This window comes from Salmo salar, chromosome 07 (genome assembly GCF_965601325.2).
Source record: "Salmo salar chromosome 07, fSalSal1, whole genome shotgun sequence".
NCBI classification, from domain to species: domain Eukaryota; kingdom Metazoa; phylum Chordata; class Actinopteri; order Salmoniformes; family Salmonidae; genus Salmo; species Salmo salar.
Genome location: NC_138297.1, coordinates 66,000,001 through 66,027,500, shown reverse-complemented (window position 1 = coordinate 66,027,500; position 27,500 = coordinate 66,000,001). Strand labels below are relative to the sequence as shown.

Below are 27,500 nucleotides of genomic sequence, written 5' to 3'. Positions count from 1 at the left end.
GACCTTAATGTGCTTCTTCTTGAGCCACTCCTTTGTTGCCTTGGCCGTGTGTTTTGGGTCATTGTCATGCTGGAATACCCATCCACAACCCATTTTCAATGCCCTGGCGGAGGGAAGGAGGTTCTCACCCAAGATTTGATGGTACATGGCCCCCTTTGATGCGATGAAGTTGTCTTGTCCCCTTAGCAGAAAAACACCCCCAAAGCATAATGTTTCCACCTCCATGTTTGACGGTGGGGATGGTGTTCTTGAGGTCATTGGCAGCATTCCTCCTCCTCCAAACACGGCGAGTTGAGTTGATGCCAAAGAGCTCCATTTTGGTCTCATCTGACCACAACACTTTCACCCAGTTGTCCTCTGAATCATTCAGATGTTCATTGGCAAACTTCAGACGGGCATGTATATGTGCTTTCATGAGCAGGGGGACCTTGCGGGCGCTGCAGGATTTCAGTCCTTCACGGCGTAGTGTGTTACCAATTGTTTTCTTGGTGACTATGGTCCCAGCTGCCTTGAGATCATTGACAAGATCCTCCTGTGTAGTTCTGGGCTGATTCCTCACTGTTCTCATAATCATTGCAACTCCACGAGGTGAGATCTTGCATGGAGCCCCAGGCCGAGGGAGATTGACAGTTCTTTTGTGTTTCTTCCATTTGCAAATAATCGCACCAACTGTTGTCACCTTCTCACCAAGCTGCTTGGCGATGGTCTTGTAGCCCATTCCAGCCTTGTGTAGGTCTACAATCTTGTCCCTGACATCCTTGGAGAGCTCTTTGGTCTTGGCCATGGTGGAGAGTTTGGAACCTGATTGATTGCTTCTGTGGACAGGTGTCTTTTATACAGGTAACAAGCTGAGATTAGGATCACTCCCTTTAAGAGTGTGCTCCTAATCTCAGCTCGTTACCTGTATAAAAGACACCTGGGAGCCAGAAATCTTTCTGATTGAGAGGGGGTCAAATACTTTTTTCCCTCATTAAAATGCAAATCAATTTATAACATTTTTGACATGCGTTTTTCTGGATTTTTTAGTTGTTATTCTGTCTCTCACTGTTCAAATAAACCTACCATTAAAATTATAGACTGATCATTTCTTTGTCAGGGGATCGTACAAAATCAGCAGGGGATCAAATACCTTTTTCCCTCACTGTACATCCCATTTCATCCCATACATCCCATACATCCCATTTCATCCCATACATCCATTTCATCCCATTTCATCCCATACATCCCATTTCATCCCATACATCCCATTTCATCCCATACATCCCATTTCATCCCATACATCCCATATATCCCATACATCCCATTTCATCCCATACATCCCATTTCATCACATACATCCCATTTCATCCCATACATCCCATTTCATCCCATACATCCCATTTCATCCCATACATCCCATACATCCCATACATCCCATTTCATCTCATACATCCCATTTCATCTCATACATCCCATTTCATCCCATACATCCCATTTCATCCCATATATCCCATACATCCCATTTCATCCCATACATCCCATACATCCCATTTCATCCCATTTCATCACATACATCCCATACATCCCATTTCATCCCATACATCCCATTTCATCCCATACATCCCATACATCCCATTTCATCCCATACATCCCATACATCCCATTTCATCCCATTTCATCACATACATCCCATACATCCCATTTCATCCCATACATCCCATTTCATCCCATACATCCCATACATCCCATTTCATCCCATACATCCCATTTCATCCCATACATCCCATTTCATCCCATACATCCCATTTCATCCCATTTCATCCTATACATCCCATTTCATCCTATACATCCCATTTCATCCCATACATCCCATTTCATCACATACATCCCATTTCATCCCATTTCATCCCATACATCCCATTTCATCACATACATCCCATTTCATCCCATTTCATCCCATACATCCATTTCATCCCATTTCATCCCATTTCATCCCATACATCCCATTTCATCCCATACATCCATTTCATCCCATTTCATCCCATTTCATCCCATACATCCCATTTCATCCCATACATCCATTTCATCCCATTTCATCCCATTTCATCCCATACATCCATTTCATCCCATACATCCCATTTCATCCCATACATCCCATTTCATCCCATTTCATCCCATTTCATCCCATACATCCCATTTCATCACATACATCCCATTTCATCCCATACATCCCATTTCATCTGTCTCTAGTTCTCTTTCATCAGCATCAGCCTGTTTATCTACCATCATATTAAGATCTGTTATCAAGACACGCCTCCCAAGCTACTATGGAATCCTGGGTAGTGGTCCAGGGTCTCATTCCACTTCACAGAGAACTGTGGTACTGTACTGTACGTGGGTTATTACCCATTTAACAACAACACAACTGGATTCACTTGGTAGTTACCTTTTTTACCAACATCGCTAGCAAGACTGTATACCTGTAGGGTTTTGTCGGAGCAAATCTAACAAGCTCTAAAACGTTACAGGAGATCAGGTTATCACGCAAACAAAACCAACAAAACCAAATGAAAAACTGACACGGGACCAAATGAATGTTTGTCAAAAACCAGGAGTTGGGTCACTGCATGTAATAGAGGCTATATTAAATCATCTAAACCATAGAGCAGTATAGAATCATATACACTCTGGTTGTCCAGCCAATTCAGGGCTGGGGGAAGATCCTGCTAGTTCGTAGGAGAGGTTGATGTCCATCCATAGAGATTACACAGAGAGGGAAGAGAGAAGTCCCCACAGCGTGTGTGTACTCCTCCAGGAGGTGGGAACAGAGGGATGAAAGGGAGGAGGAAGGAAGAGGAAAAGTCCCCACAACTGTTGTGTACTCTTACAGCTGGTGGGAACACAGGGATGGAGGGATAAAACCTTCTGGAGGGATAAAAGACAATAGCAGCATCTTTTAATCCCTTGTTTTTTAATATCCCTCTGAGCGTCTGGCCATCCCTCCATCTCAGAGAACGACAGGAGGGAGAGGACAGAGAGAACCAGGCCATCCCTCCATCTCAGAGAACGACAGGATTGAGAGGACAGAGAGAATCAGGCCATCCCTCCATCTCAGAGAACGACAGGAGGGAGAGGACAGAGAGAACCAGGCCATCCCTCCATCTCAGAGAACGACAGGATTGAGAGGACAGAGAGAATCAGGCCATCCCTCCATCTCAGAGAACGACAGGATTGAGAGGACAGAGAGAACCAGGCCATCCCTCCATCTCAGAGAACGACAGGATTGAGAGGACAGAGAGAATCAGGCCATCCCTCCATCTCAGAGAACGACAGGAGGGAGAGGACAGAGAGAACCAGGCCATCCCTCCATCTCAGAGAACGACAGGATTGAGAGGACAGAGAGAATCAGGCCATCCCTCCATCTCAGAGAACGACAGGATTGAGAGGACAGAGAGAACCAGGCCATCCCTCCATCTCAGAGAACGACAGGAGTGAGAGGACAGAGAGAATCAGGCCATCCCTCCACCATGTCATGCCAGACCAGACCCAGTTCTTGTTTCTGCGGGGCCGTGGGGTTTGTGGGCTGAGGGATAGAGAAGGGTCATTGGAGGTTCAGAGTTTGTTGATCACACTATCAGGCGGTTGTCTAGTGGTCTGACACGTTCATGTCTGTCTCATCTCATCTCAGAATGAGATCAGGGTTCAGAGTGGAGGAGAGGACACATTGTGATTGTCATTTGGTGGAGATAGAGAAGACAGTAGCAGGAGCTGGTTAGTTTCAGGGGGAGAGGAGGAGGAGGAGGAGGAGGAGGAGAAGCGGCACAGTAGGACAGCATCCAGAGAGAAGAAAAAGGAGGGAGAGGAGGAATAGAGCCCTTTCAACCCTGACCCCTGACCTCCAACCCCTGACCCCTCTATGCCACAGAGGAGATCTGCTTGTCCTCAGGCTCTGCGTCCCCCTCCCCGTCTCCCATCAGCGGCTGCCTCTTCTTCAGCTCTCGTTGATACTTGGCCATGAGCGAGGCATAGATACATCCGTAGGCCGCTGCCCCCACCATCATGATACACACGATACCACACACCACCCCGGCTATCACCACCGTCCCGATGGCCCTCCGCACGCTCACCGGCTGGTAGCGCCGCCGCACACAGTCCGGGACGGGCACCAGGTCGCCCGCAGCGGGGACTTCGGATGTGGGGGCTCCGCCGGTGCCTCCGGAGCCGGTAGTTCGGCCGCAGGGCGGGGATGAACCTTCTTTTCCTCCGCTCCGCGGCCCCCCTCCTCCCCTGTTCTCGTCATCCAGTTGGAGGCAGTAGTTGAACATCTCCACTGGAACGCCACGGATATCCCGCCCTCGCAGGTCCTTAGGGAGGGTACACTCCACCCCATCTACCTTACCACCTGGAGGGAGAGAAAGAGGGGAGCGGGGGGGAGGATGAGGGAGAGAGAGAGGGGGGATAGAGGACAGAGAGAAGGGGAGAGAGAGAGGGGAGAGGGGGGATAGAGGACAGAGAGAGGGGGAGAGAAGGGGAGAGAGGGAGAGCGGGGATAGAGGACAGAGAGTAGGGGAGAAAGAGAAAGAGGAGAGAGGGGGGATAGAGGACAGAGAGAAGGGGAGAGAGAAAAATAAAATGTTATTCAGAGTAAAAGCATCAGATGGTATTCAGAGAGAGAGACAGAGAGAGACAGTGAGACAGTGACAGAGTGACAGAGAGAGACAGTGAGACAGAGTGACAGAGCGAGACAGTGAGACAGAGTGACAGTGACACAGAGAGAGACAGAGAGACATTGAGACAGAATGACAGAGAGAGTGAGAGAGAGAGAATTACCACCACACATCAGTCATCATCCTCCTGGTAAGTAAACAAGTCTGCGGTTTCATCAGAATGAATACAAATAAACGGCAACTGGCAGCCATTGTGGAGCCATGGGGGGGTGTATGGTGGAACCAAGGGAAGGTCACAGCTAGCATGCAACATTACCACTCCACTCTACTGTACAGTGACTGCTCTCTGTCTGACTGACACTCAGGGTCTGCTGGCTATATAACTGGCTGACAGGATTGGTGAAGCCCTCTAATATGTCAGTCTTTCCATGTTGAATCGGAGATGGCCTCAACTAAGGCCCTTGGATAATTGATGAGATGACAAGTGTCTGGACCAGGGTGTGGACGTGCCTCAGGGGAAGATCTAGCAATGTGTGTGACAGTCAACATAAGGATTAGGTGACTCATTTGTTGAGGGAGGGAGGGAGGGAGGGAGGGAGGGAGGGAGGAGAGGGAGGGAGGGAGGAAGAGAGGGAGGAAGAGAGAGAGAAAGAAAGGGGAGGAAGAGAGGGAAGGAGAGAGGGGAGGAAGAGGAGGAGAGAGAGAGAGAGAGGGAGGGAGGAAGAGAGGAAGAGAGAGGGAGGGAGGAAGAGAGAGAGAAAGAAAGAGAGGAAGAGAGGGAAGGAGAGAGGGAGGGAGGAAGAGAGAGAGAGAGAGGTAAGGAGGAAGAGAAAGAGGGAGGAAGAGAGAGAGAGACAGAGAGAGAGGGAGGAAGAGAGAGAGAGAGGGAGGGAGGAAGAGAGAGAGAAAGAAAGGGAGGAAGAGAGAGGGAGGGAGGAAGAGAGAGAGAGAGGTAAGGAGGAAGAGAGAGAGAGAGAGACAGAGAGAGAGGGAGGAAGAGAGAGAGAGAGAGAGAGAGAGAGAGAGAGAGAGAGAGAGAGAGAGAGAGGGAGGGAGGATGTGTGATCACATGCCGCGTTTGTTTCAACATGTGTCCGGGATGAACGTCTTGCAACGGAAGCATTTTATTTACAAACAAGCACGCCCACTCATTCTGTGATTGAAACAGGTGACTTGGCCCCAGCTACTCCTTCTAAAGGAAGGGTACTAACAGAAGCTCCAGGAATAGAGGGGATCCAGTGGGGAGAAGAGCCCCAGTCTGAGAGGCCTGTCTCTGGGTAGATGCTCTCCCTCTCCCCCCTCTCCTCTCCTGGATGTGATGTGGGGGCAGATGGGTATCAGGAACATGGGTGAAAACATGGACCTACCTGCGCTCTCACTTCGTCACTTCGTCACTTCGTCACCTCAAACACACACACACGGACCTGCCACACTCTCTCTCCGTCACTTTAAATGGCCTCATAAATACTGAAGAGGGATGGCCCGGTCCTTCTGACAGTTTACTACTGGAAGTGTCAGCTTTATTTTTCAACCATTTAGTTTATCTAGCTGCCGATTTATGGTATTCCCTTGTAAGAGTGTGGAGTAAATTCTCTCCGGGTGAGAAGCCGCGAAGTCTCAGAGCTGGTAGGTTTTCACTGTCCGAGACGGGGATGTAACTATCGGTCAGGACATGGTTGTTCGCTGTTCTACAGAGAGAGGGCATTAGAAAATCATGAGGGCTAAAAGCTACGGCTGGCTGTTAGGACAGTTCCTGGCTGTTAGGATGGAACCTGGCTGTTAGGACAGTTCCTGGCTGTTAGGATGGAACCTGGCTGTTAGGACAGTTCCTGGCTGTTAGGATGGAACCTGGCTGTTAGGACAGTTCCTGGCTGTTAGGATGGAACCTGGCTGTTAGGACAGTTCCTGGCTGTTAGGATGGAACCTGGCTGTTAGGACAGTTCCTGGCTGTTAGGATGGAACCTGGCTGTTAGGATGGAACCTGGCGGTTAGGATGGAACCTGGCTGTTAGGACAGTTCCTGGCTGTTAGGATGGAACCTGGCTGTTAGGACAGTTCCTGGCTGTTAGGATGGAACCTGGCTGTTAGGACAGTTCCTGGCGGTTAGGATGGAACCTGGCTGTTAGGGCAGTTCCTGGCTGTTAAGATGGAACCTGGCTGTTAGGGCAGTTCCTGGCTGTTAGGACGGTACCTGGCTGTTAGGACGGTACCTGTCTGTTAGGATGGAACCTGGCTGTTAGGACGGTACCTGGCTGTTAGGACGGTACCTGGCTGTTAGGACGGTACCTGGCTGTTAGGACGGTACCTGGCTGTTAGGATGGTACCTGTCTGTTAGGACGGTACCTGGCTGTTAGGACGGTACCTGGCTGTTAGGACGGTACCTGTCTGTTAGGACGGTACCTGGCTGTTAGGATGGTACCTCTCTGTTAGGACGGTACTTGGCTGTTAGGACGGTACCTGGCTGTTAGGATGGTACCTCTCTGTTAGGATGGTACCTGGCTGTTAGGACGGGACCTCTGTTAGGACGGGACCTGGCTGTTAGGACGGTACCTGGCTGTTAGGACGGGACCTCTCTGTTAGGATGGGACCTCTCTGTTAGGACGGGACCTGGCTGTTAGGACGGGACCTCTCTGTTAGGATGGTACCTCTCTGTTAGGATGGTACCTGGCTGTTAGGACGGGACCTCTGTTAGGACGGTACCTGGCTGTTAGGACGGGACCTCTCTGTTAGGACGGGACCTGGCTGTTAGGACGGGACCTCTCTGTTAGGACGGTACCTGGCTGTTACAATGCCACAACAGAAGGAGATCACTTTGGCTAGCATATTCGATTAGATTCAACTTTATTGTCATTGTACAAGTACATCGAAATGCACTTAGCATCTGACCAGAAGTGCAAATAAAAGAGTACAAAAAATGTACAAGTGAAACAAGTAGGTACAATGTGTGTTATTAAGTGGGATGTATAAATGTGCAATGAAGGCAAATTGAAAGTGCAAGGAGGCATGCAACAGAAATGCAGGGATAGCAGCAATAAGGTTACTGAGCTAGACATGTATATATAACTCCAAGAGAGGAGTTTCCCTGACATTGCCATAAGCCTGTAAAATCTGTGACTCTCCTCTAAATCTATCCCACCAAACCAACTCCCAACTGGGGTAGAGTATATAGAAATTCACAGGTGGATTCCCAGAGGACTCCTTAGCAGTAAGTAGTTAGTAGAGTGTAGAAGAGTAGACTTGAGTACAGTAAAGACTTCTAAACATACAGGAGACCCATCCACCCTCTCACCCTCCCTCCTTCCCAAACCCTGACCCAAAACCAACCCTTCAGTCTCTCACCTCTGTACAGCAGCCACTCCATCCAGTGCTTGAAGTCCCTCAGGTTGCAGTCACACTCCCAGGGGTTAGCCCCTAGCTGAAGATACTGGAGGTTAGCCAGGGGCTCGAAGGCTGCTCTCTCCAGGGCATGGAGCCTGTTCCCTGCCACGGAGAGCCACGTCAGCCCCTGCAGCTCATCCAGCAGACCCAAGGGGATATCAGACAGCCCGTTGAGGGAGACATCTAGCTTCCTCAGCCCCACCAGCCCCTGGAAGAGATCCCTATTCAAGGCCCTAAGACTGTTGTTGTGGAGGGTCAGATCTGATAGATTCCCCAGGTCCTTGAAGAGCACTGGGGGTAAATCATCCAGGTAGTTGTTGGAGAGATCCAGTCGCTCCAGGGAGGTGAGGTTAGCGAAGGACCCTGGACCCAGGGAGGAGAGGTGGTTGTTGGGCAGCAGGAGGGTGCGGGCGGTGACGGGGAGATGGGTGAGGGCGGGCATGGAGAGCAGGCCGCGCCCACTGCAGTCTACGTCGGTGGCGTTGCAGAGGCAGGTCGCAGGACAGGCGGTGGTTAGATCCACCAGGGAAGACAGGACACACAGGAGACACAGCAGAACTGGAGACAGACGGAGAGAGAAAGGGTCAGAGGTCAATAAGGCAGAAACCAATCTCCCTGTCAAATGATTGTACAAGAGAGAGAGGGACAGAGACAAAGATACAGGGTTAGAGAGAGACCCACATGACCAAAAAGATACAGGGTTAGAGAGACCCACATGACCAAAAAGATACAGGGTTAGAGAGACCCACATGACCAAAAAGATACAGAGTTAGAGAGACCCACATGACCAAAAAGATACAGAGTTAGAGAGAGACCCACATGACCAAAAAGATACAGAGTTAGAGAGACCCACATGACCAAAAAGATACAGGGTTAGAGAGACCCACATGACCAAAAAGATACAGAGTTAGAGAGAGACCCACATGACCAAAAAGATACAGGGTTAGAGAGACCCACATGACCAAAAAGATACAGGGTTAGAGAGAGACCCACATGACCAAAAAGATACAGAGTTAGAGAGAGACCCACATGACCAAAAAGATACAGGGTTAGAGAGACCCACATGACCAAAAAGATACAGGGTTAGAGAGAGACCCACATGACCAAAAAGATACAGGGTTAGAGAGAGACCCACATGACCAAAAAGATACAGAGTTAGAGAGAGACCCACATGACCAAAAAGATACAGGGTTAGAGAGACCCACATGACCAAAAAGATACAGAGTTAGAGAGAGACCCACATGACCAAAACGATACAGAGTTAGAGAGACCCACATGACCAAAAAGATACAGGGTTAGAGAGAGACCCACATGACCAAAAAGATACAGAGTTAGAGAGAGACCCACATGACCAAAAAGATACAGAGTTAGAGAGACCCACATGACCAAAAAGATACAGGGTTAGAGAGAGACCCACATGACCAAAAAGATACAGGGTTAGAGAGACCCACATGACCAAAAAGATACAGAGTTAGAGAGACCCACATGACCAAAAAGATACAGAGTTAGAGAGAGACCCACATGACCAAAAAGATACAGAGTTAGAGAGAGACCCACATGACCAAAAAGATACAGAGTTAGAGAGACCCACATGACCAAAAAGACACAGAGTTAGAGAGACCCACATGACCAAAAAGATACAGGGTTAGAGAGACCCACATGACCAAAAAGATACAGGGTTAGAGAGAGACCCACATGACCAAAAAGATACAGAGTTAGAGAGAGACCCACATGACCAAAAAGATACAGGGTTAGAGAGAGACCCACATGACCAAAAAGATACAGAGTTAGAGAGAGACCCACATGACCAAAAAGATACAGGGTTAGAGAGAGACCCACATGACCAAAAAGATACAGAGTTAGAGAGACCCACATGACCAAAAAGATACAGGGTTAGAGAGACCCACATGACCAAAAAGATACAGAGTTAGAGAGACCCACATGACCAAAAAGATACAGAGTTAGAGAGACCCACATGACCAAAAAGATACAGAGTTAGAGAGACCCACATGACCAAAAAGATACAGAGTTAGAGAGACCCACATGACCAAAAAGATACAGGGTTAGAGAGACCCACATGACCAAAAAGATACAGGGTTAGAGAGACCCACATGACCAAAAAGATACAGAGTTAGAGAGACCCACATGACCAAAAAGATACAGGGTTAGAGAGACCCACATGACCAAAAAGATACAGGGTTAGAGAGACCCACATGACCAAAAAGATACAGAGTTAGAGAGAGACCCACATGACCAAAAAGATACAGGGTTAGAGAGACCCACATGACCAAAAAGATACAGAGTTAGAGAGACCCACATGACCAAAAAGATACAGAGTTAGAGAGACCCACATGACCAAAAAGATACAGGGTTAGAGAGAGACCCACATGACCAAAAAGATACAGGGTTAGAGAGAGACCCACATGACCAAAAAGATACAGGGTTAGAGAGACCCACATGACCAAAAAGATACAGGGTTAGAGAGACCCACATGACCAAAAAGATACAGGGTTAGAGAGACCCACATGACCAAAAAGATACAGGGTTAGAGAGACCCACATGACCAAAAAGATACAGAGTTAGAGAGAGACCCACATGACCAAAAAGATACAGAGTTAGAGAGACCCACATGACCAAAAAGATACAGAGTTAGAGAGAGACCCACATGACCAAAAAGATACAGGGTTAAAGAGACCCACATGACCAAAAAGATACAGAGTTAGAGAGAGACCCACATGACCAAAAAGATACAGAGTTAGAGAGAGACCCACATGACCAAAAAGATACAGAGTTAGAGAGAGACCCACATGACCAAAAAGATACAGAGTTAGAGAGACCCACATGACCAAAAAGATACAGGGTTAGAGAGACCCACATGACCAAAAAGATACAGGGTTAGAGAGACCCACATGACCAAAAAGATACAGTGTTAGAGAGACCCACATGACCAAAAAGATACAGAGTTAGAGAGAGACCCACATGACCAAAAAGATACAGAGTTAGAGAGAGACCCACATGACCAAAAAGATACAGGGTTAGAGAGACCCACATGACCAAAAAGATACAGAGTTAGAGAGAGACCCACATGACCAAAAAGATACAGAGTTAGAGAGACCCACATGACCAAAAAGATACAGAGTTAGAGAGAGACCCACATGACCAAAAAGATACAGAGTTAGAGAGAGACCCACATGACCAAAAAGATACAGAGTTAGAGAGAGACCCACATGACCAAAAAGATACAGGGTTAGAGAGAGACCCACATGACCAAAAAGATACAGGGTTAGAGAGAGACCCACATGACCAAAAAGATACAGGGTTAGAGAGACCCACATGACCAAAAAGATACAGAGTTAGAGAGACCCACATGACCAAAAAGATACAGAGTTAGAGAGACCCACATGACCAAAAAGATACAGAGTTAGAGAGACCCACATGACCAAAAAGCAATGTCTCTGTATGAATGAAATACAGTGTCACTATGTTTTCATTCCCCGTCAACTGAAGCTAAAAAAAGATCCTTATTCTTTGGGTAGATAGACGGCTTGGCTGAAGCCTTAGGTATTTGTTTTGGTTGTTGGCTGGCCTAGTGAGACTGACAGGATGGGGTTAGAGTAGGACAACACATATGGGGGGTCATCCTTAGTCTAAACATCACCATCAAACAAAATGACACTACAGAGTGAATCACTATCAAGTTCAAAAAGAGAATCAGTCTTTGGTTAGAATAGATGGGAACCCTTATCGTCTACTGTCTGGTTGTTGTCTGACTGAGAGAGGACATTAGCTAAGTGTCTGGTTGTTGTCTGACTGAGAGAGGACATTAGCTAAGTGTCTGGTTGTTGTCTGACTGAGAGAGGACATTAGCTAAGTGTCTGGTTGTTGTCTGACTGAGAGAGGACATTAGCTAAGTGTCTGGTTGTTGTCTGACTGAGAGAGGACATTAGCTAACTGTCTGGTTGGTTGTTGTCTGACTGAGAGAGGACATTAGCTAAGTGTCTGTGTGTGTCTGTGTGTGGGTACAGTGAGTGAGTGAGTGAGTGAGTGAGTGAGTGAGTGAGTGAGTGAGTGAGTGAGTGAGTGAGTGAGTGAGTGAGTGAGTGAGTGAGTGAGTGAGTGAGTGAGTGAGTGAGTGAGTGAGTGAGTGAGGTGTGTGTGTGTGGAGGTGTGAAGCCACACCAGTCCGTGTCTGGGGATCTCTAGCCAAAAGCCTGGCATGTGTTATTAATGAGAGAGAGAGAGGACGAAAGGCAGCCAATGTCAGCGGTCTGTCAGGGTCATGCTCAACCTTTGGCTCTCTGACAGTAGCCTTGGACAGACTGCATTCAGGACGCTGTCTGAAGGTTATTCTCATGTGGCAGTTGAAAGGGCAGAGGCTAGAGGTAGAATATGCAGTAGTGTGGCCATGCTACACACACTCAGAGGCAGACTCACACCTGATAGGATAGGACTATAGATTCCTTCAGTCTCTCTCTCTCTCTCTCTCTCTCTCTCTCTCTCTCTCTCTCTCTCGCTCTCTCTCTCTCTCTCAATACAATTTAAGGGCTTTATTGGCATGGGAAACATATGTTAACATTGCCAAAGCAAGTGAAGTAACTAATATACACAAGTGAAATAAACAATAAAAATGAACAGTAAACATTACACTCACAGAAGTTCCAAAAGAATAAAAACATTACAAATGTCATATTATGTATATATACAGTGTTGTAACGATTTACAAAATGGAAAAGAAATAAGCATAAATATGGGTTGTATTTATAATGGTGCTTGTTCTTCACTGGTTGACCTTTTCTTGTGGCAACAGGTCACAAATCTTGCTGCTGTGATGTCACACTGTGGTATTTCACACAGTAGATATGGGAGTTTATCAAAATTGGGTTTGTTTTAAAAAAAAATGGTGGATCTGTGTAATCTGAGGGAAATATGTGTCTCTATGGTCATACATTTGGCAGGAGGTTAGGAAGTGCATATTTCTCTGTCTCTTTCTCTATGTCTCTCTCTCTGTCTCTGTTTCTCTCTGTCTCTCTCTCTCTTTCTCTGTCTCTCTCTCTGTCTCTCTCTCTCTCTCTCATATTAATTAGGGTATATCTAATGTCCCACTCCTCTGTCTAGTTATTGATCCCTACTTTCAGAACAGGAGTGATGATGACAGGGTTACACCTCTTGGCCCTGAGAAGGCTCTGACTCAAACCCTTAATCAGTCAGTGTCCCGAACCTTGTTCTGAGAAAAGCACTTTGCTTTATTTACATTGCTGTTTTACGAGAAGCAGCGTCTATATTTAAACACTTCCTGTGCAGAGCGAGATGACTGAGGTGACAGGTTTCTGGAGGACAACTCTACAAGGAGGGACCCAGAGAGAGCACTAGAAGGACTGGGGTGAACTACAGGGAGGGTCCCAGAGAGAGCACTAGAAGGGGTGAACTACAGGGAGGGTCCCAGAGAGAGCACTAGAAGGACTGAGGTGAACTACAGGGAGGGACCCAGAGAGAGCACTAGAAGGACTGATGTGAACTACAGGGAGGGACCCAGAGAGAGCACTAGAAGGGGTGAACTACAGGGAGGGACCCAGAGAGAGCACTAGAAGGACTGAGGTGAACTACAGGGAGGGACCCAGAGAGAGCACTAGAAGGGGTGAACTACAGGGAGGGACCCAGAGAGAGCACTAGAAGGACTGAGGTGAACTACAGGGAGGGACCCAGAGAGAGCACTAGAAGGGGTGAACTACAGGGAGGGACCCAGAGAGAGCACTAGAAGGACTGAGGTGAACTACAGGGAGGGACCCAGAGAGAGCACTAGAAGGACTGAGGTGAACTACAGGGAGGGACCCAGAGAGAGCACTAGAAGGACTGGAGTGAACTACAGGGAGGGACCCAGAGAGAGCACTAGAAGGGGTGAACTACAGGGAGGGACCCAGAGAGAGCACTAGAAGGACTGGGGTGAACTACAGGGAGGGACCCAGAGAGAGCACTAGAAGGGGTGAACTACAGGGAGGGACCCAGAGAGAGCACTAGAAGGGGTGAACTACAGGGAGGGACCCAGAGAGAGCACTAAATAAAGAAAATAGTACACAAATTATTGATGCACAAAAATATTTAAGCAACAGGGATCTTGATCCAGGAGGGGGTTGAATATCTCTGCTGTAACCAAGAAGTTTGATCTTGACATCTAGACACTTAACTAGCAAGTTAGCAAACCAAATGCATAGCTGGAGCCCTGAGCTGCATATCATTTATTTGACACATCTTAGATTTCTCTAGTTATACCCAACTTATAGTAATAAGCAGTGGCATTTCAAAATACCCCGGTATACGGTATAAATGGTATATCGCCGAACCCATCATCTTCGTCATTATCTTCAGCATCACCATCATCTTCATCTTCATAATCTTCATCATCACCATCATCTTCATCATCATCATCTTCTGCATCATCTTTAGCACCTTCATCACCATGATAACCACCATCTTCATCATCTTCTTCATCATCGTCTTCATCGTCGTTTTCATCTAAACTAGGCTGTCTGGTAGATATTATCATCTTCATATTAACCAGCTGTTATCTTTCTATATCTGATGTAATGTGAATGCAACTCTAACCCAGTCTGAGATCTAACACTGGGGCTTCAACAGGAAGACAGCTGTGTGTTTGGCTGTGGAGAAACTGCCTTGCAGCTCTGTAAATTATTTGAGGGGAATGTCTTTTTCCAGACTGCAGCAACTTCCGCTGTTGTTTGCAGTGCTCAACTGTTAGCTGGTCTCCCCTGGCGAGGAGGAGAGGTATTTGTAATGATGCCGTAGACAATGGAAGTCTCAGAGATGTTTTTCACTGGCTCTCTTCTGCTTAGCTTTTGATTCAGTATTTATGAGATGTTAAGTCAAAAGATAGAAGCTTATTTTAGCTCTTTAAACGCTTTGTTTCAAAAAGCACAGAACGCCTCGGAAGCCTCTTTTACTCAATTTGCATGACATTAAACTCTGAGAGGGAGAGAGAGAAGGATAAAAACATCTTGATCCCTTTATTGGGTCAAGCCACCCGAGCAACGACTTGTTCACCCCACTACCACCCAGTACCCCGTCCTGAACCTTAGTCACTGTTACTAGCCTCCACCCAGTACCCTGAACCTTAGTCACTGTTACTAGCCTCCACCCAGTACCCTGTACCTTAGTCACTGTTACTAGCCTCCACCCAGTACCCTGTACCTTAGTCACTGTTACTAGCCTCCACCCAGTACCCTGTACCTTAGTCACTGTTACTAGCCTCCACCCAGTACCCGTCCTGAACCTTAGTCACCGTTACTAGCCTCCACCCAGTACCCTGAACCTTAGTCACTGTTACTAGCCTCCACCCAGTACCCTGCCCTGTACCTTAGTCACTGTTACTAGCCTCCACCCAGTACCCTGCCCTGAACCTTAGAGACTGTTACTAGCCTCCACCCAGTATCCTGCCCTGAACCTTAGTCACTGTTACTAGCCTCCACCCAGTACCCTGTACCTTAGTCACTGTTACTAGCCTCCACCCAGTACCCGTCCTGAACCTTAGTCACTGTTACTAGCCTCCACCCAGTACCCTGAACCTTAGTCACTGTTACTAGCCTCCACCCAGTACCCTGCCCTGTACCTTAGTCACTGTTACTAGCCTCCACCCAGTACCCTGCCCTGATCCTTAGAGACTGTTACTAGCCTCCACCAGTACCCTGTCCTGAACCTTAGTCACTGTTACTAGCCTCCACCAGTACCCTGCCCTGAACCTTAGTCACTGTTACTAGCCTCCACCCAGTACCCTGCCCTGAACCTTAGAGACTGTTAATAGCCTCCACCAGTACCCTGCCCTGAACCTTAGAGACTGTTACTAGCCTCCACCCAGTATCCTGCCCTGAACCTTAGTCACTGTTACTAGCCTCCACCAGTACCCTGTCCTGAACCTTAGTCACTGTTACTAGCCTCCACCAGTACCCTGCCCTGAACCTTAGTCACTGTTACTAGCCTCCACCCAGTACCCTGCCCTGAACCTTAGAGACTGTTAATAGCCTCCACCAGTACCCTGCCCTGAACCTTAGAGACTGTTACTAGCCTCCACCCAGTATCCTGCCCTGAACCTTAGTCACTGTTACTAGCCTCCACCCAGTATCCTGCCCTGAACCTTAGTCACTGTTACTAGCCTCCACCCAGTATCCTGCCCTGAACCTTAGTCACTGTTACTAGCCTCCACCCAGTACCCTGCCCTGAACCTTAGAGACTGTTAATAGCCTCCACCAGAACCCTGCCCTGAACCTTAGTCACTGTTACTAGCCTCCACCCAGTATCCTGCCCTGAACCTTAGATCTGTTACTAGCCTCCACCAGTACCCTGCCCTGAACCTTAGTCACTGTTACTAGCCTCCACCAGTACCCTGAACCTTAGTCACTGTTACTAGCCTCCACCCAGTACCCTGCCCTGAACCTTAGTCACTGTTACTAGCCTCCACCAGTACCCTGAACCTTAGTCACTGTTACTAGCCTCCACCCAGAACCCTGCCCTGAACCTTAGGCACTGTTACTAGCCTCCACCCAGTACCCTGCCCTGAACCTTAGTCACTGTTACTAGCCTCCACCAGTACCCTGTCCTGAACCTTAGAGACTGTTACTAGCCTCCCCCCAGTACCCTGCCCTGAACCTTAGTCACTGTTACTAGCCTCCACCCAGTACCCTGCCCTGAACCTTAGAGACTGTTACTAGCCTCCCCCAGTACCCTGAACCTTAGAGTCTGTTACTAGCCTCCCCCAGTACCCTGTCCTGAACCTTAGTCACTGTTACTAGCCTCCACCAGTACCCTGCCCTGAACCTTAGTCACTGTTACTAGCCTCCACCCAGTACCCTGCCCTGAACCTTAGTCACTGTTACTAGCCTCCACCAGTACCCTGCCCTGAACCTTAGAGGCTGTTACTAGCCTCCACCCAGTATCCTGCCCTGAACCTTAGTCACTGTTACTAGCCTCCACCCAGTACCCTGCCCTGAACCTTAGTCACTGTTACTAGTCTCCACCAGTACCCTGCCCTGAACCTTAGTCACTGTTACTAGCCTCCACCAGTACCCTGCCCTGAACCTTAGTCACTGTTACTAGCCTCCACCCAGTACCCTGCCCTGAACCTTAGTCACTGTTACTAGCCTCCACCAGTACCCTGAACCTTAGAGGCTGTTATTAGCCTCCACCCAGTACCCTGCCCTGAACCTTAGTCACTGTTACTAGTCTCCCCCCAGTACCCTGTCCTGAACCTTAGAGACTGTTACTAGCCTCCCCCCAGTACCCTGTCCTGAACCTTAGAGTCTGTTACTAGCCTCCCCCCAGTACCCTGTCCTGAACCTTAGAGTCTGTTACTAGCCTCCCCCCAGTACCCTGTCCTGAACCTTAGTCACTGTTACTAGCCTCCACCCAGTACCCCGTCCTGAACCTTAGAGACTGTTACTAGCCTCCACCAGTACCCTGTCCTGAACCTTAGTCACTGTTACTAGCCTCCACCCAGTACCCTGAACCTTAGTCACTGTTACTAGCCTCCACCCAGTACCCTGAACCTTAGTCACTGTTACTAGCCTCCACCCAGTACCCTGTCCTGAACCTTAGTCACTGTTACTAGCCTCCACCCAGTACCCTGAACCTTAGTCACTGTTACTAGCCTCCACCCAGTACCCTGAACCTTAGTCACTGTTACTAGCCTCCACCAGTGGTTGATGCTTATTTATAAAACCCTCTTAGGCCTCATTCCCCCCTATCTGAGATATCTACTGCAGCCCTCATCCTCCACATACAACACCCGTTCTGCCAGTCACATTCTGTTAAAGGTCCCCAAAGCACACACATCCCTGGGTCGCTCCTCTTTTCAGTTCACTGCAGCCAGCGACAGGAACGAGCTGCAACAAACACTCAAACTGGTCCGTTTTTCCTCCATCTCTTCATTCAAAGACTCAATCATGGACACTCTTACTGACAGTTGTGGCTGTTTTGTGTGATGTATTGTTGTCTCTACCTTCTTGCCCTTTGTGCTGTTGTCTGTGCCCAATAATGTTTGAACCATGTTTTGTGCTGCCTCCATGTTGTGCTTTTACCATGTTGTGTTGCTACCATGTTGTTGTCATGTTGTGTTGCTGCCATGTTGTTGTCATGTTGTGTTGCTGCCATGTTGTTGACATGTTGTGTTGCTACCATGTTGTTGTCATGTTGTGTTGCTACCATGTTGTTGTCATGTTGTGTTGCTGCCATGTTGTTGACATGTTGTGTTGCTACCATGTTGTTGTCATGTTGTGTTGCTACCATGTTGTTGTCATGTTGTGTTGCTGCCATGCTATGTTGTTGTCTTAGGTCTCTCTTTGTGTAGTGTTGTGGTGTCTCTCTTGTCGTGATGTGTGTTTTGTCCTATATTAGTATTTTTAATCCCAGCCCCCGTCCCCGCAGGAGGCCTTTTGCCTTTTGGTAGGCCGTCATTGTAAATAAGAATTTGTTCTTAACTGACTTGCCTCGTTAAATAAAGGTTCAATGTTGACTTCAATGCTTCCTACAGTTGTGTCAAGTTGGCTGGATTTTCTTTGGGTGGTGGACCATTCTCGATACACACGGGAAACTGTTGAGCGTGGAAAACCCAGCAGCGTTGCAGTTCTTGACACAAACCGTTGTGCCTGGCACCTACTACCATACCCTGTTCAAAGACACTTAAATATTTTGTCTTGACCATTCACGCCCTCTGAATGGCACCTACACAATCCATGTCTCAATTGTCTCAAGGCTTAAAAAGCCTTATTTAACTACACTGATTGACATCAATAAGGGATCATAACTTTCACCTGGATTCACCTGGTCAGTCTTTGTCATGGAAAGAGCAGGTGTTCATAATGTTTTGTACAGTCAGTGTATAAGGAGAATAAAATTCAATGGCTATATACAGGAAGTACCAGTACTGAGTCAATGTGTTGGGGTATGAGGTAATAACATGGCTATATACAGGAAGTACCAGTTCTGAGTCAATGTGCTGGGGTATGAGGTAATAACATGGCTATATACAGGAAGTACCAGTACTGAGTCAATGTGTTGGGGTATGAGGTAATAACATGGCTATATACAGGAAGTACCGGTACTGAGTCAATGTGCTGGGGTATGAGGTAATAACATGACTATATACAGGAAGTACCAGTACTGAGTCAATGTGCTGGGGTATGAGGTAGTAACATGACTATATACAGGAAGTACCAGTACTGAGTTGATGTAGAGGGGTATGAGGTAATAACATGGCTATATACAGGAAGTACCAGTACTGAGTCAATGTGCTGGGGTATGAGGTAATAACATGGCTATATACAGGAAGTACCAGTACTGCGTGCGTGCGTGCGTGCGTGCGTGCGTGCGTGCGTGCGTGCGTGCATGCATAGAGTCAGTACAAGAGAGTTAGTGCAGAAAAGTATCATTGCAGGTAGTCTGGGTAGCCATTTGATTAGCTATGTAGCAGTGTTGTTTAGCAGTCCTATGGCTCAGCTTGGTTTGGTTTGGTCCTATAGTGTGAATTAGGCATGAGGGACATTGATACCGTAATACAACATGTCAAAGGACGCCAGGTGTCCCTGATAGAGAGGCTGATCTCCTTTCTGTAACCTGAGCCTTCTGTTGCAGGACGATGGGTACACAGGGGAACCTATCCCAGCTCTTAAAACATGATCACTGCTAGGACACTTAGAGAAGGACCTCAGAGAGGTCAGAGCTTTCCATCCAGCACCCAGCTGGCATTCTTCCTGGGTGCTGTTGTCTGTCTGTCTGTCTGTCTGTCTGTCTGTCTGTCTGTCTGTCTGTCTGTCTGTCTGTCTGTCTGTCTGTCTGTCTGTCCATTTAGATATTATGCAGCCAGGTCAGACATCTTAACATACACACACATACAGAGCCCTGTTCTGTACCGTGCTGATAAGTCAGCAGCTGTAAACGATAATGATCTGAACAACAAGGTGTGTATCAGCTCCCAGCAGCTCCGTTTGTCCTACTTGTTCTTCCTTCAGCAGCGCATGACACACACCCACTGCCGTGATGCAGCGGGCAGCCTTCTGACTGTGTGGGTTTAGAGGTGGAACCACTGCTAGCACTGTGATGGTGATGGTACACGGGAGAGGAGAGGAGGAGGAGGAGAGGAGAGGCAGAAGAGAGGAGGAGGAGAGGCAGAAGAGAGGAGAGGCAGAAGAGAGGAGGAGGAGGAGGAGAGGCAGAAGAGAGGAAGAGGAGAGGCAGAAGAGAGGAGGCAGAAGAGAGGAGGAGGAGGAGAGGCAGAAGAGAGAAGAGAGGAGGAAGAGGAGAGGCAGAAGAGAGGAGGAGGAGAGGTAGAAGCAGATGAGAGCAGCTCTCCAACTCTGTAATTGATATGTGAGGAGCTGTAGCTTCTAGGGCTGCTTGGATTTCTCACGCTCTATTTCTCACTCTTTTTCTCTCTGACACATCACTCTCTTTATTTTCCTCTCTCTCTCTCTCTCTCTCTCTCTCTGTCTCTCTGTCTCTCTCTCGCTCTCGCTCTCTCTCATTCTCTCTGTCTCCCTCTCTCTCTCTCTCTCTCTCTCTCCTCCCTGTAATGTTCTATGATGAGGTTTGGAGTGATGCTGTGAGAAGTAGACACACACACACACACACACACACACACACACACACACACACACACACACACACACACACAGCAGTAGCAGCTCTTCTCTATAATAATGACAGCATCATCAGAAGTCTCTCTGACTGCCACAGACTGAGACAGTAACAGGATGCTAATATAATTGATGTAAAAGTGATTCTCTGAAGAACTGGGTGAATAATTTCTGCTCAGAACACCTCTCATCTCCATGGGACTGGTTTCCGTGGTAATGAGTGGTGCCTTGGGGTGAAACTGGGGCCTGTTCACATGGTGACATCATCTTTTTAGTAGGTTGCATCAGTAAGGAGAGAGAGATTCTGCATTCCCCAACCCAACTTGGTACCAAACTGTTGAAGGGAGGCGGACTACAAAAACATAATGTAGAAGAAAACCAACTTCCTGGATGAATAAAGGTGCTAATTTATGCCGTCACATTCTGCAGGCATAAAACCCCAGTCCATTTCTAAAGTGGTAAACAGCATGCATCATTGATATAATGTTTACTGTCTGTGATGGCTGCAGTTTGTCACAGGACCAATAGGACTGGCTGGAGTGAGAGCTGTGCCCCAAATGGCACACTATCACCTTTGGGCCTTAGTCAAAAGTAGTGCACTATAAAGGGAATAGGATGCCATTTGGGATGCGGACCTGGAGAGAGGCGATAAGTCCGTCAGAGCTACAGGCTCTCAGGCTGGGGCTGAAGCACTGCACACACACACACACACACACACACACACACACACACACACACACACACACACACACACACACACACTGAACTTCCTCTTTATGATCGGCCCTCACTTAAAGATGTCCTCCTTTTTGTTGTTGAGGGAATGGAATGTTCTAGCATTCAGGGAGATTTTTTGCATTGTCAATATGCTTCCTGGTTATCCATATCACAGCTTGTGTTGACACTCTACGTTATTAACACTCTGGTGTTGACACTCTACGTTATTAACACTCTCTGGTGTTGACACTCTACGTTATTAACACTCTGGTGTTGACACTCTACGTTATTAACCCTCTCTGGTGTTGACACTCTCTACGTTATTAACACTCTCTGGTGTTGACACTCTCTACGTTATTAACACTCTGGTGTTGACACTCTCTACGTTATTAACATTCTGGTGTTGACACTCTACTATATTAACACTCTGGTGTTGACACTCTCTACTTTATTAACACTCTCTGGTGTTGACACTCTCTACGTTATTAACATTCTGGTGTTGACACTCTACTGTATTAACACTCTGGTGTTGACACTCTCTACTTTATTAACACTCTCTGGTGTTGACACTCTCTACATTATTAATACTCTGGTGTTGACACTGTACGTTATTAACACTCTCTGGTGTTGACACTCTACTATATTAACACTCTGGTGTTGACACTGTACGTTATTAACACTCTCTGGTGTTGACACTCTACATTATTAACACTCTGCTGTTGACACTCTACGTTATTAACACTCTGGTGTTGACACTCTATACATTATTAATATTCTGGTGATGACACTCTACGTTATTAACACTCTGGTGTTGACACTCTATACATTATTAACACTCTGGTGTTGACACTCTCTACGTTATTAACACTCTGGTGTTGACACTCTACATTATTAATACTCTGGTGTTGACACTCTACGTTATTAACACTCTGGTGTTGACACTCTATACATTATTAATACTCTGGTGTTGACACTCTCTACGTTATTAACATTCTGGTGTTGACACTCTCTACTATATTAACACTCTGGTGTTGACACTCTCTGCTTTATTAACACTCTCTGGTGTTGACACTCTTTCAAGAACTGTGCTAAGAACACAAGATGGACGCCTCCATTGACTTTGATGATAATTAAATTCCCCCCCCCCCCACATCTTCCATTGCGTTTTCATCCTAAGGTAGCCATGTCTCTCACCCCCCATCTTGACAGCATGTTCAGAGATGTAGCAGCACAGACCGAGGAGAAGGGATACAGGCTTCATTCATGGTGAATAAAGGCACTAAATCACATGTGGGCCGTGGTTTGTGTGTAGATGAGAGAATCGCTAAAGAGCTCCTGACACACTGATGACAGTCACCGGGTGTGGCGGGCGCCACATAGCCCTTACATATTCTGCTTTGTTTTCCGCCTCTCCCCTGCGTCTCTCCTCCTTCACTCCGAGCATCCCTCGCTCCCCCTCTCCTTCTTTTCTATCACTCCCTGCCTTTCTTCTGCCTTGTGTTTGAAATGATAGCTTCCCTCCCTCCCTCTCTCTCTCTTTCTTCCTCCCTCACTCCCTCTCTTCTGAAATGGGTCTCCTGCTCTGTGTGTTCCTGACACTGTGAAGGAAAGGCTGTCTGTCTGTAGCTGAGAGATAGAGGATTCCTGCTGCTAACTCAGCCTGTTGTACCCTTCTGATCATGTGTTGTAGACCTGAGAGATAGATAGTCCAGCATGTTTACAGTGTGTCAGAGTGGTGTGTGTGTGGATATAATGTGTCCATCATGTTTACAGTGTGTCAGAGTGGTGTGTGTGTGGATATAATGTGTCCAGCATGTTTACAGTGTGTCAGAGTGGTGTGTGTGTGTGTGTGGATATGTGTCCAGCATGTTTACAGTGTGTCAGAGTGGTGTGTGTGTGGATATAATGTGTCCAGCATGTTTACAGTGTGTCAGAGTGGTGTGTGTGTGGATATAATGTGTCCAGCATGTTTACAGTGTGTCAGAGTGGTGTGTGTGTGTGGATATGTGTCCAGCATGTTTACAGTGTGTCAGAGTGGTGTGTGTGTGGATATAATGTGTCCAGCATGTTTACAGTGTGTCAGAGTGGTGTGTGTGTGGATATAATGTGTCCAGCATGTTTACAGTGTGTCAGAGTGGTGTGTGTGTGGATATAATGTCTCCAGCATGTTTACAGTGTGTCAGAGTGGTGTGTGTGTGGATATAATGTCTCCAGCATGTTTACAGTGTGTCAGAGTGGTGTGTGTGTGGATATAATGTCTCCAGCATGTTTACAGTGTGTCAGAGTGGTGTGTGTGTGGATATAATGTCTCCAGCATGTTTACAGTGTGTCAGAGTGGTGTGTGTGTGGATATAATGTCTCCAGCATGTTTACAGTGTGTCAGAGTGGTGTGTGTGTGGATATAATGTCTCCAGCATGTTTACAGTGTGTCAGAGTGGTGTGTGTGTGGATATAATGTGTCCAGCATGTTTACAGTGTGTCAGAGTGGTGAGACACAGGATTGGAAGAAGAGATCAGAGAAGCACACCCTCAGAGTTTAGAGAGAGAGACAGAGAGAGAGAGACAGAGAGAGAGAGAGACAGAGAGAGACAGACAGAGAGAGAGACAGACAGAGAGAGAGACACAGAGAGAGAGACCGAGCGAGAGAGACAGACCGAGCGAGAGAGACAGACCGAGCGAGAGAGACAGACCAAGCGAGAGAGACAGAGAGAGAGACAGACAGAGAGAGAGACAGAGACAGACAGAGAGAGAGACAGACAGAGAGAGAGACAGACAGAGAGAGAGAGAGACAGAGAGAAAGAGACAGAGCGAGAGAGACAGAGCGAGAGAGACCGAGAGACCGAGAGAGAGAGACATAGAGAGAGAGACAGAGAGAGAGAGTGATATTTGGTGTATATTGTCTACTTCACTTGCTTTGGCAACGTTAACATGTGTTTCCCATGCCAATAAAGCCCCTTGAATTAAATTGAATTGAATTGAGAGGGAGACAGACAGAGAGAGAGGAATGGGAGACAGAGCGAGGGGGAGGAGAGAGAGAAAATAATCCTATTGAAGACTTGTTAGACAGGAGGAGGGTGCTACTGAAGTAGATAGTGATTCTGCTCCAAATCATTATGTGATTCGTCCCAAATGGCACCCTGTTCCCTTAATAGTGCACTACTGTAGACCAGGGCACATAGAAAACAGGCATCTGGTACAAGGTAGTGATTGTAATCCAAAATGTTTTTAATCAACCAGACAAGCCAGTGTCAGTGAGTAATTGTAGAGGGGGTGGCCTTGACATACTGTCTATATTAAAACACACAAACACACACACACACACACACACACACACAAACTCTATTCCTCATCAAGTAAAAGCAGTAAAATTAGATTTAGAAAACGTATAAAAAAACAATTAATGGAACAGCGGGGACTGTGAAGCAACACAAACATAGACACATGCATACACACACATGATAACATACGCACTATACACACAAGTACACATGGATTTAGTACTGTAGATATGTGGTAGTGGTGGAGTAGGGGCCTGAGGGAACACAGTGTGTTGTGAAATCTGGGAATGTATTGTAATGTTTTAAATGGTATAAACTGCCTTAATGTTGCTGGACCCCAGGAAGAGTAGCTGCTGTCTTGGCAGGAACTAATGGGGATCCATAATAAACCCCAGGAAGAGTAGCTGCTGTCTTGGCAGGAACTAATGGGGATCCATAATAAACCCCAGGAAGAGTAGCTGCTGCCTTGGCAGGAACTAATGGGGATCCATAATAAACCCCAGGAAGAGTAGCTGCTGTCTTGGCAGGAACTAATGGGGATCCATAATAAACCCCAGGAAGAGTAGCTGCTGTCTTGGCAGGAACTAATGTGGATCCATAATAAATACAAATACACAAACTATAATCTACTCCTTATCCGTTGCTATGCCACCCAAATTCAGACAGGGATTTCTATTCTCTCCAGTGCTCTCAGATGTGTGTGTGCGTGCGTGCGTGCGTGTGCGTTCATGTGTGTGTGCGTGCGCGTGTGAGCTTGTCTATTTGGAAATGGTTTTGGCGGAGAAAGGCATTTTGATTAAAAACAAAGAATGCATCTTGAAATATTAAATTGTCCAAACAGCGTTTTATAAAATACTAGCTGGTCTACCGTGGATGTGTTTTTAATCATGTTGTCAGGCTGGTTATATACGCTGTATAGCTATGGGTCTTCCACCATGTTACATAACCTCTGCTCTGTAATGACATGTCTACTGGATTGGTTCTGATGTATTACAAGCTTCTAAAAGCAGCCCAAAACCAATCCACCCTAAACCCCTGTGTTATACATCTCTCTGGCTGACCGTATGGTACAGGTCAACCCTAAACCCCCGTGTTATACATCTCTCTGGCTGACCGTATGGTACAGGTCAACCCTAAACCACCGTGTTATACATCTCTCTGGCTGACCGTATGGTACAGGTCAACCCTAAACCCCCGTGTTATACATCTCTCTGGCTGACCGTATGGTACAGGTCAACCCTAAACCCCCGTGTTATACATCTCTCTGGCTGACCGTATGGTACAGGTCAACCCTAAACCCCCGTGTTATACATCTCTCTGGCTGACCGTATGGTCCAGGTCAACCCTAAACCCCCGTGTTATACATCTCTCTGGCTGACCGTATGGTACAGGTCAACCCTAAACCCCCGTGTTATACATCTCTCTGGCTGACCGAATGGTACAGGTCAACCCTAAACCCCCGTGTTATACATCTCTCTGGCTGACCGTATGGTACAGGTCAACCCTAAACCCCCGTGTTATACATCTCTCTGGCTGACCGTATGGTACAGGTCAACCCTAAACCCCCGTGTTATACATCTCTCTGGCTAACCGTATGGTACAGGTCAACCCTAAACCCCCGTGTTATACATCTCTCTGGCTGACCGTATGGTACAGGTCAACCCTAAACCCCCGTGTTATACATCTCTCTGGCTGACCGTATGGTGCAGGTCAACCCTAAACCCCCGTGTTATACATCTCTCTGGCTGACTGAATGGTCCAGGTCAACCCTAAACCCCCGTGTTATACATCTCTCTGGCTGACCGTATGGTACAGGTCAACCCTAAACCCCCGTGTTATACATCTCTCTGGCTGACTGAATGGTCCAGGTCAACCCTAAACCCCCGTGTTATACATCTCTCTGGCTGACTGAATGGTACAGGTCGACCCTAAACCCCCGTGTTATACATCTCTCTGATCTGTTCTATATCTCTGACCATATCACTGGAGCCTGTTATCTCCTCATGGACATCCTGCTGTAACACTATCTGATGCACAGGAGGTGTGTGTGTGTGTGTGTGTGTGTGTGTGTGTGTGTGTGTGTGTGTGTGTGTGTGTGTGTGTGTGTGTGTGTGAGAGAGAGAGAAATAAGGTCATCTTCCCTGTGGGTGGTCATCCTTCATACTGTCACTCATCACACACAGAGTTATGGTTGACTGCTGAGGACAGGACACAGCAGTATGACAGGACACAGCAGTATGACAGGACACAGCGGTATGACAGGACACAGCAGTATGACAGGACACAGCAGTATGACAGGACACAGCGAGGACACAGCAGTGTGACAGGACACAGCAGTATGACAGGACACAGCGAGGACACAGCAGTGTGACAGGACACAGCAGTATGACAGGAAACAGCGAGGACACAGCAGTGTGACAGGACACAGCAGTATGACAGGACACAGCGAGGACACAGCAGTGTGACAGGACACAGCAGTGTGACAGGACACAGCGGTGTGACAGGACACAGTGAGGACACAGCAGTATGACAGGACACAGCGAGGACAAAGCAGTGTGACAGGACACAGCGAGGACACAGCAGTGTGACAGGACACAGCGGTATGACAGGACACAGCAGTATGACAGACAGCAGCAGTCTGGTCTAGAGGAGACAGTGGTAAAGGTAAAGGCAGCAGTCTGGTCTAGAGGAGACAGTGGTAAAGGTAAAGGCAGCAGCAGTCTGGTCTAGAGGAGACAGTGGTAAAGGTAAAGCCAGCAGCAGTCTGGTCTAGAGGAGACAGTGGTAAAGGTAAAGGCAGCAGTCTGGTCTAGAGGAGACAGTGGTAAAGGTAAAGGCAGCAGTCTG

The 27,500-nt window shown here is 47.4% G+C and overlaps 2 protein-coding genes across 2 annotated transcripts in view; one reads left to right on the top strand and one right to left on the bottom strand.

The window, feature by feature from the left end:
• LOC106592269 (voltage-dependent calcium channel subunit alpha-2/delta-4) overlaps positions 1–27,500 on the top strand; it is a 208,379-nt gene that overhangs the window by 76,757 nt on the left and 104,122 nt on the right. The gene's annotated exons all lie outside the window — the stretch shown is intronic.
• LOC123743809 (leucine-rich repeat and transmembrane domain-containing protein 2) overlaps positions 1–27,500 on the bottom strand; it is a 49,381-nt gene that overhangs the window by 4,058 nt on the left and 17,823 nt on the right. The window contains exons 3-4 of the mRNA XM_045722458.2: positions 7,985–8,581; positions 1–4,381 (exon numbers count right to left, since the gene is read on the bottom strand). The exon at positions 1–4,381 is cut by the window's left edge and continues 4,058 nt beyond it. Coding sequence (XP_045578414.2) covers positions 3,894–4,381; positions 7,985–8,581 — 1,085 coding nt within the window. The 3' untranslated portion in view covers positions 1–3,893. The remainder of the gene's footprint in view (positions 4,382–7,984; positions 8,582–27,500) is intronic.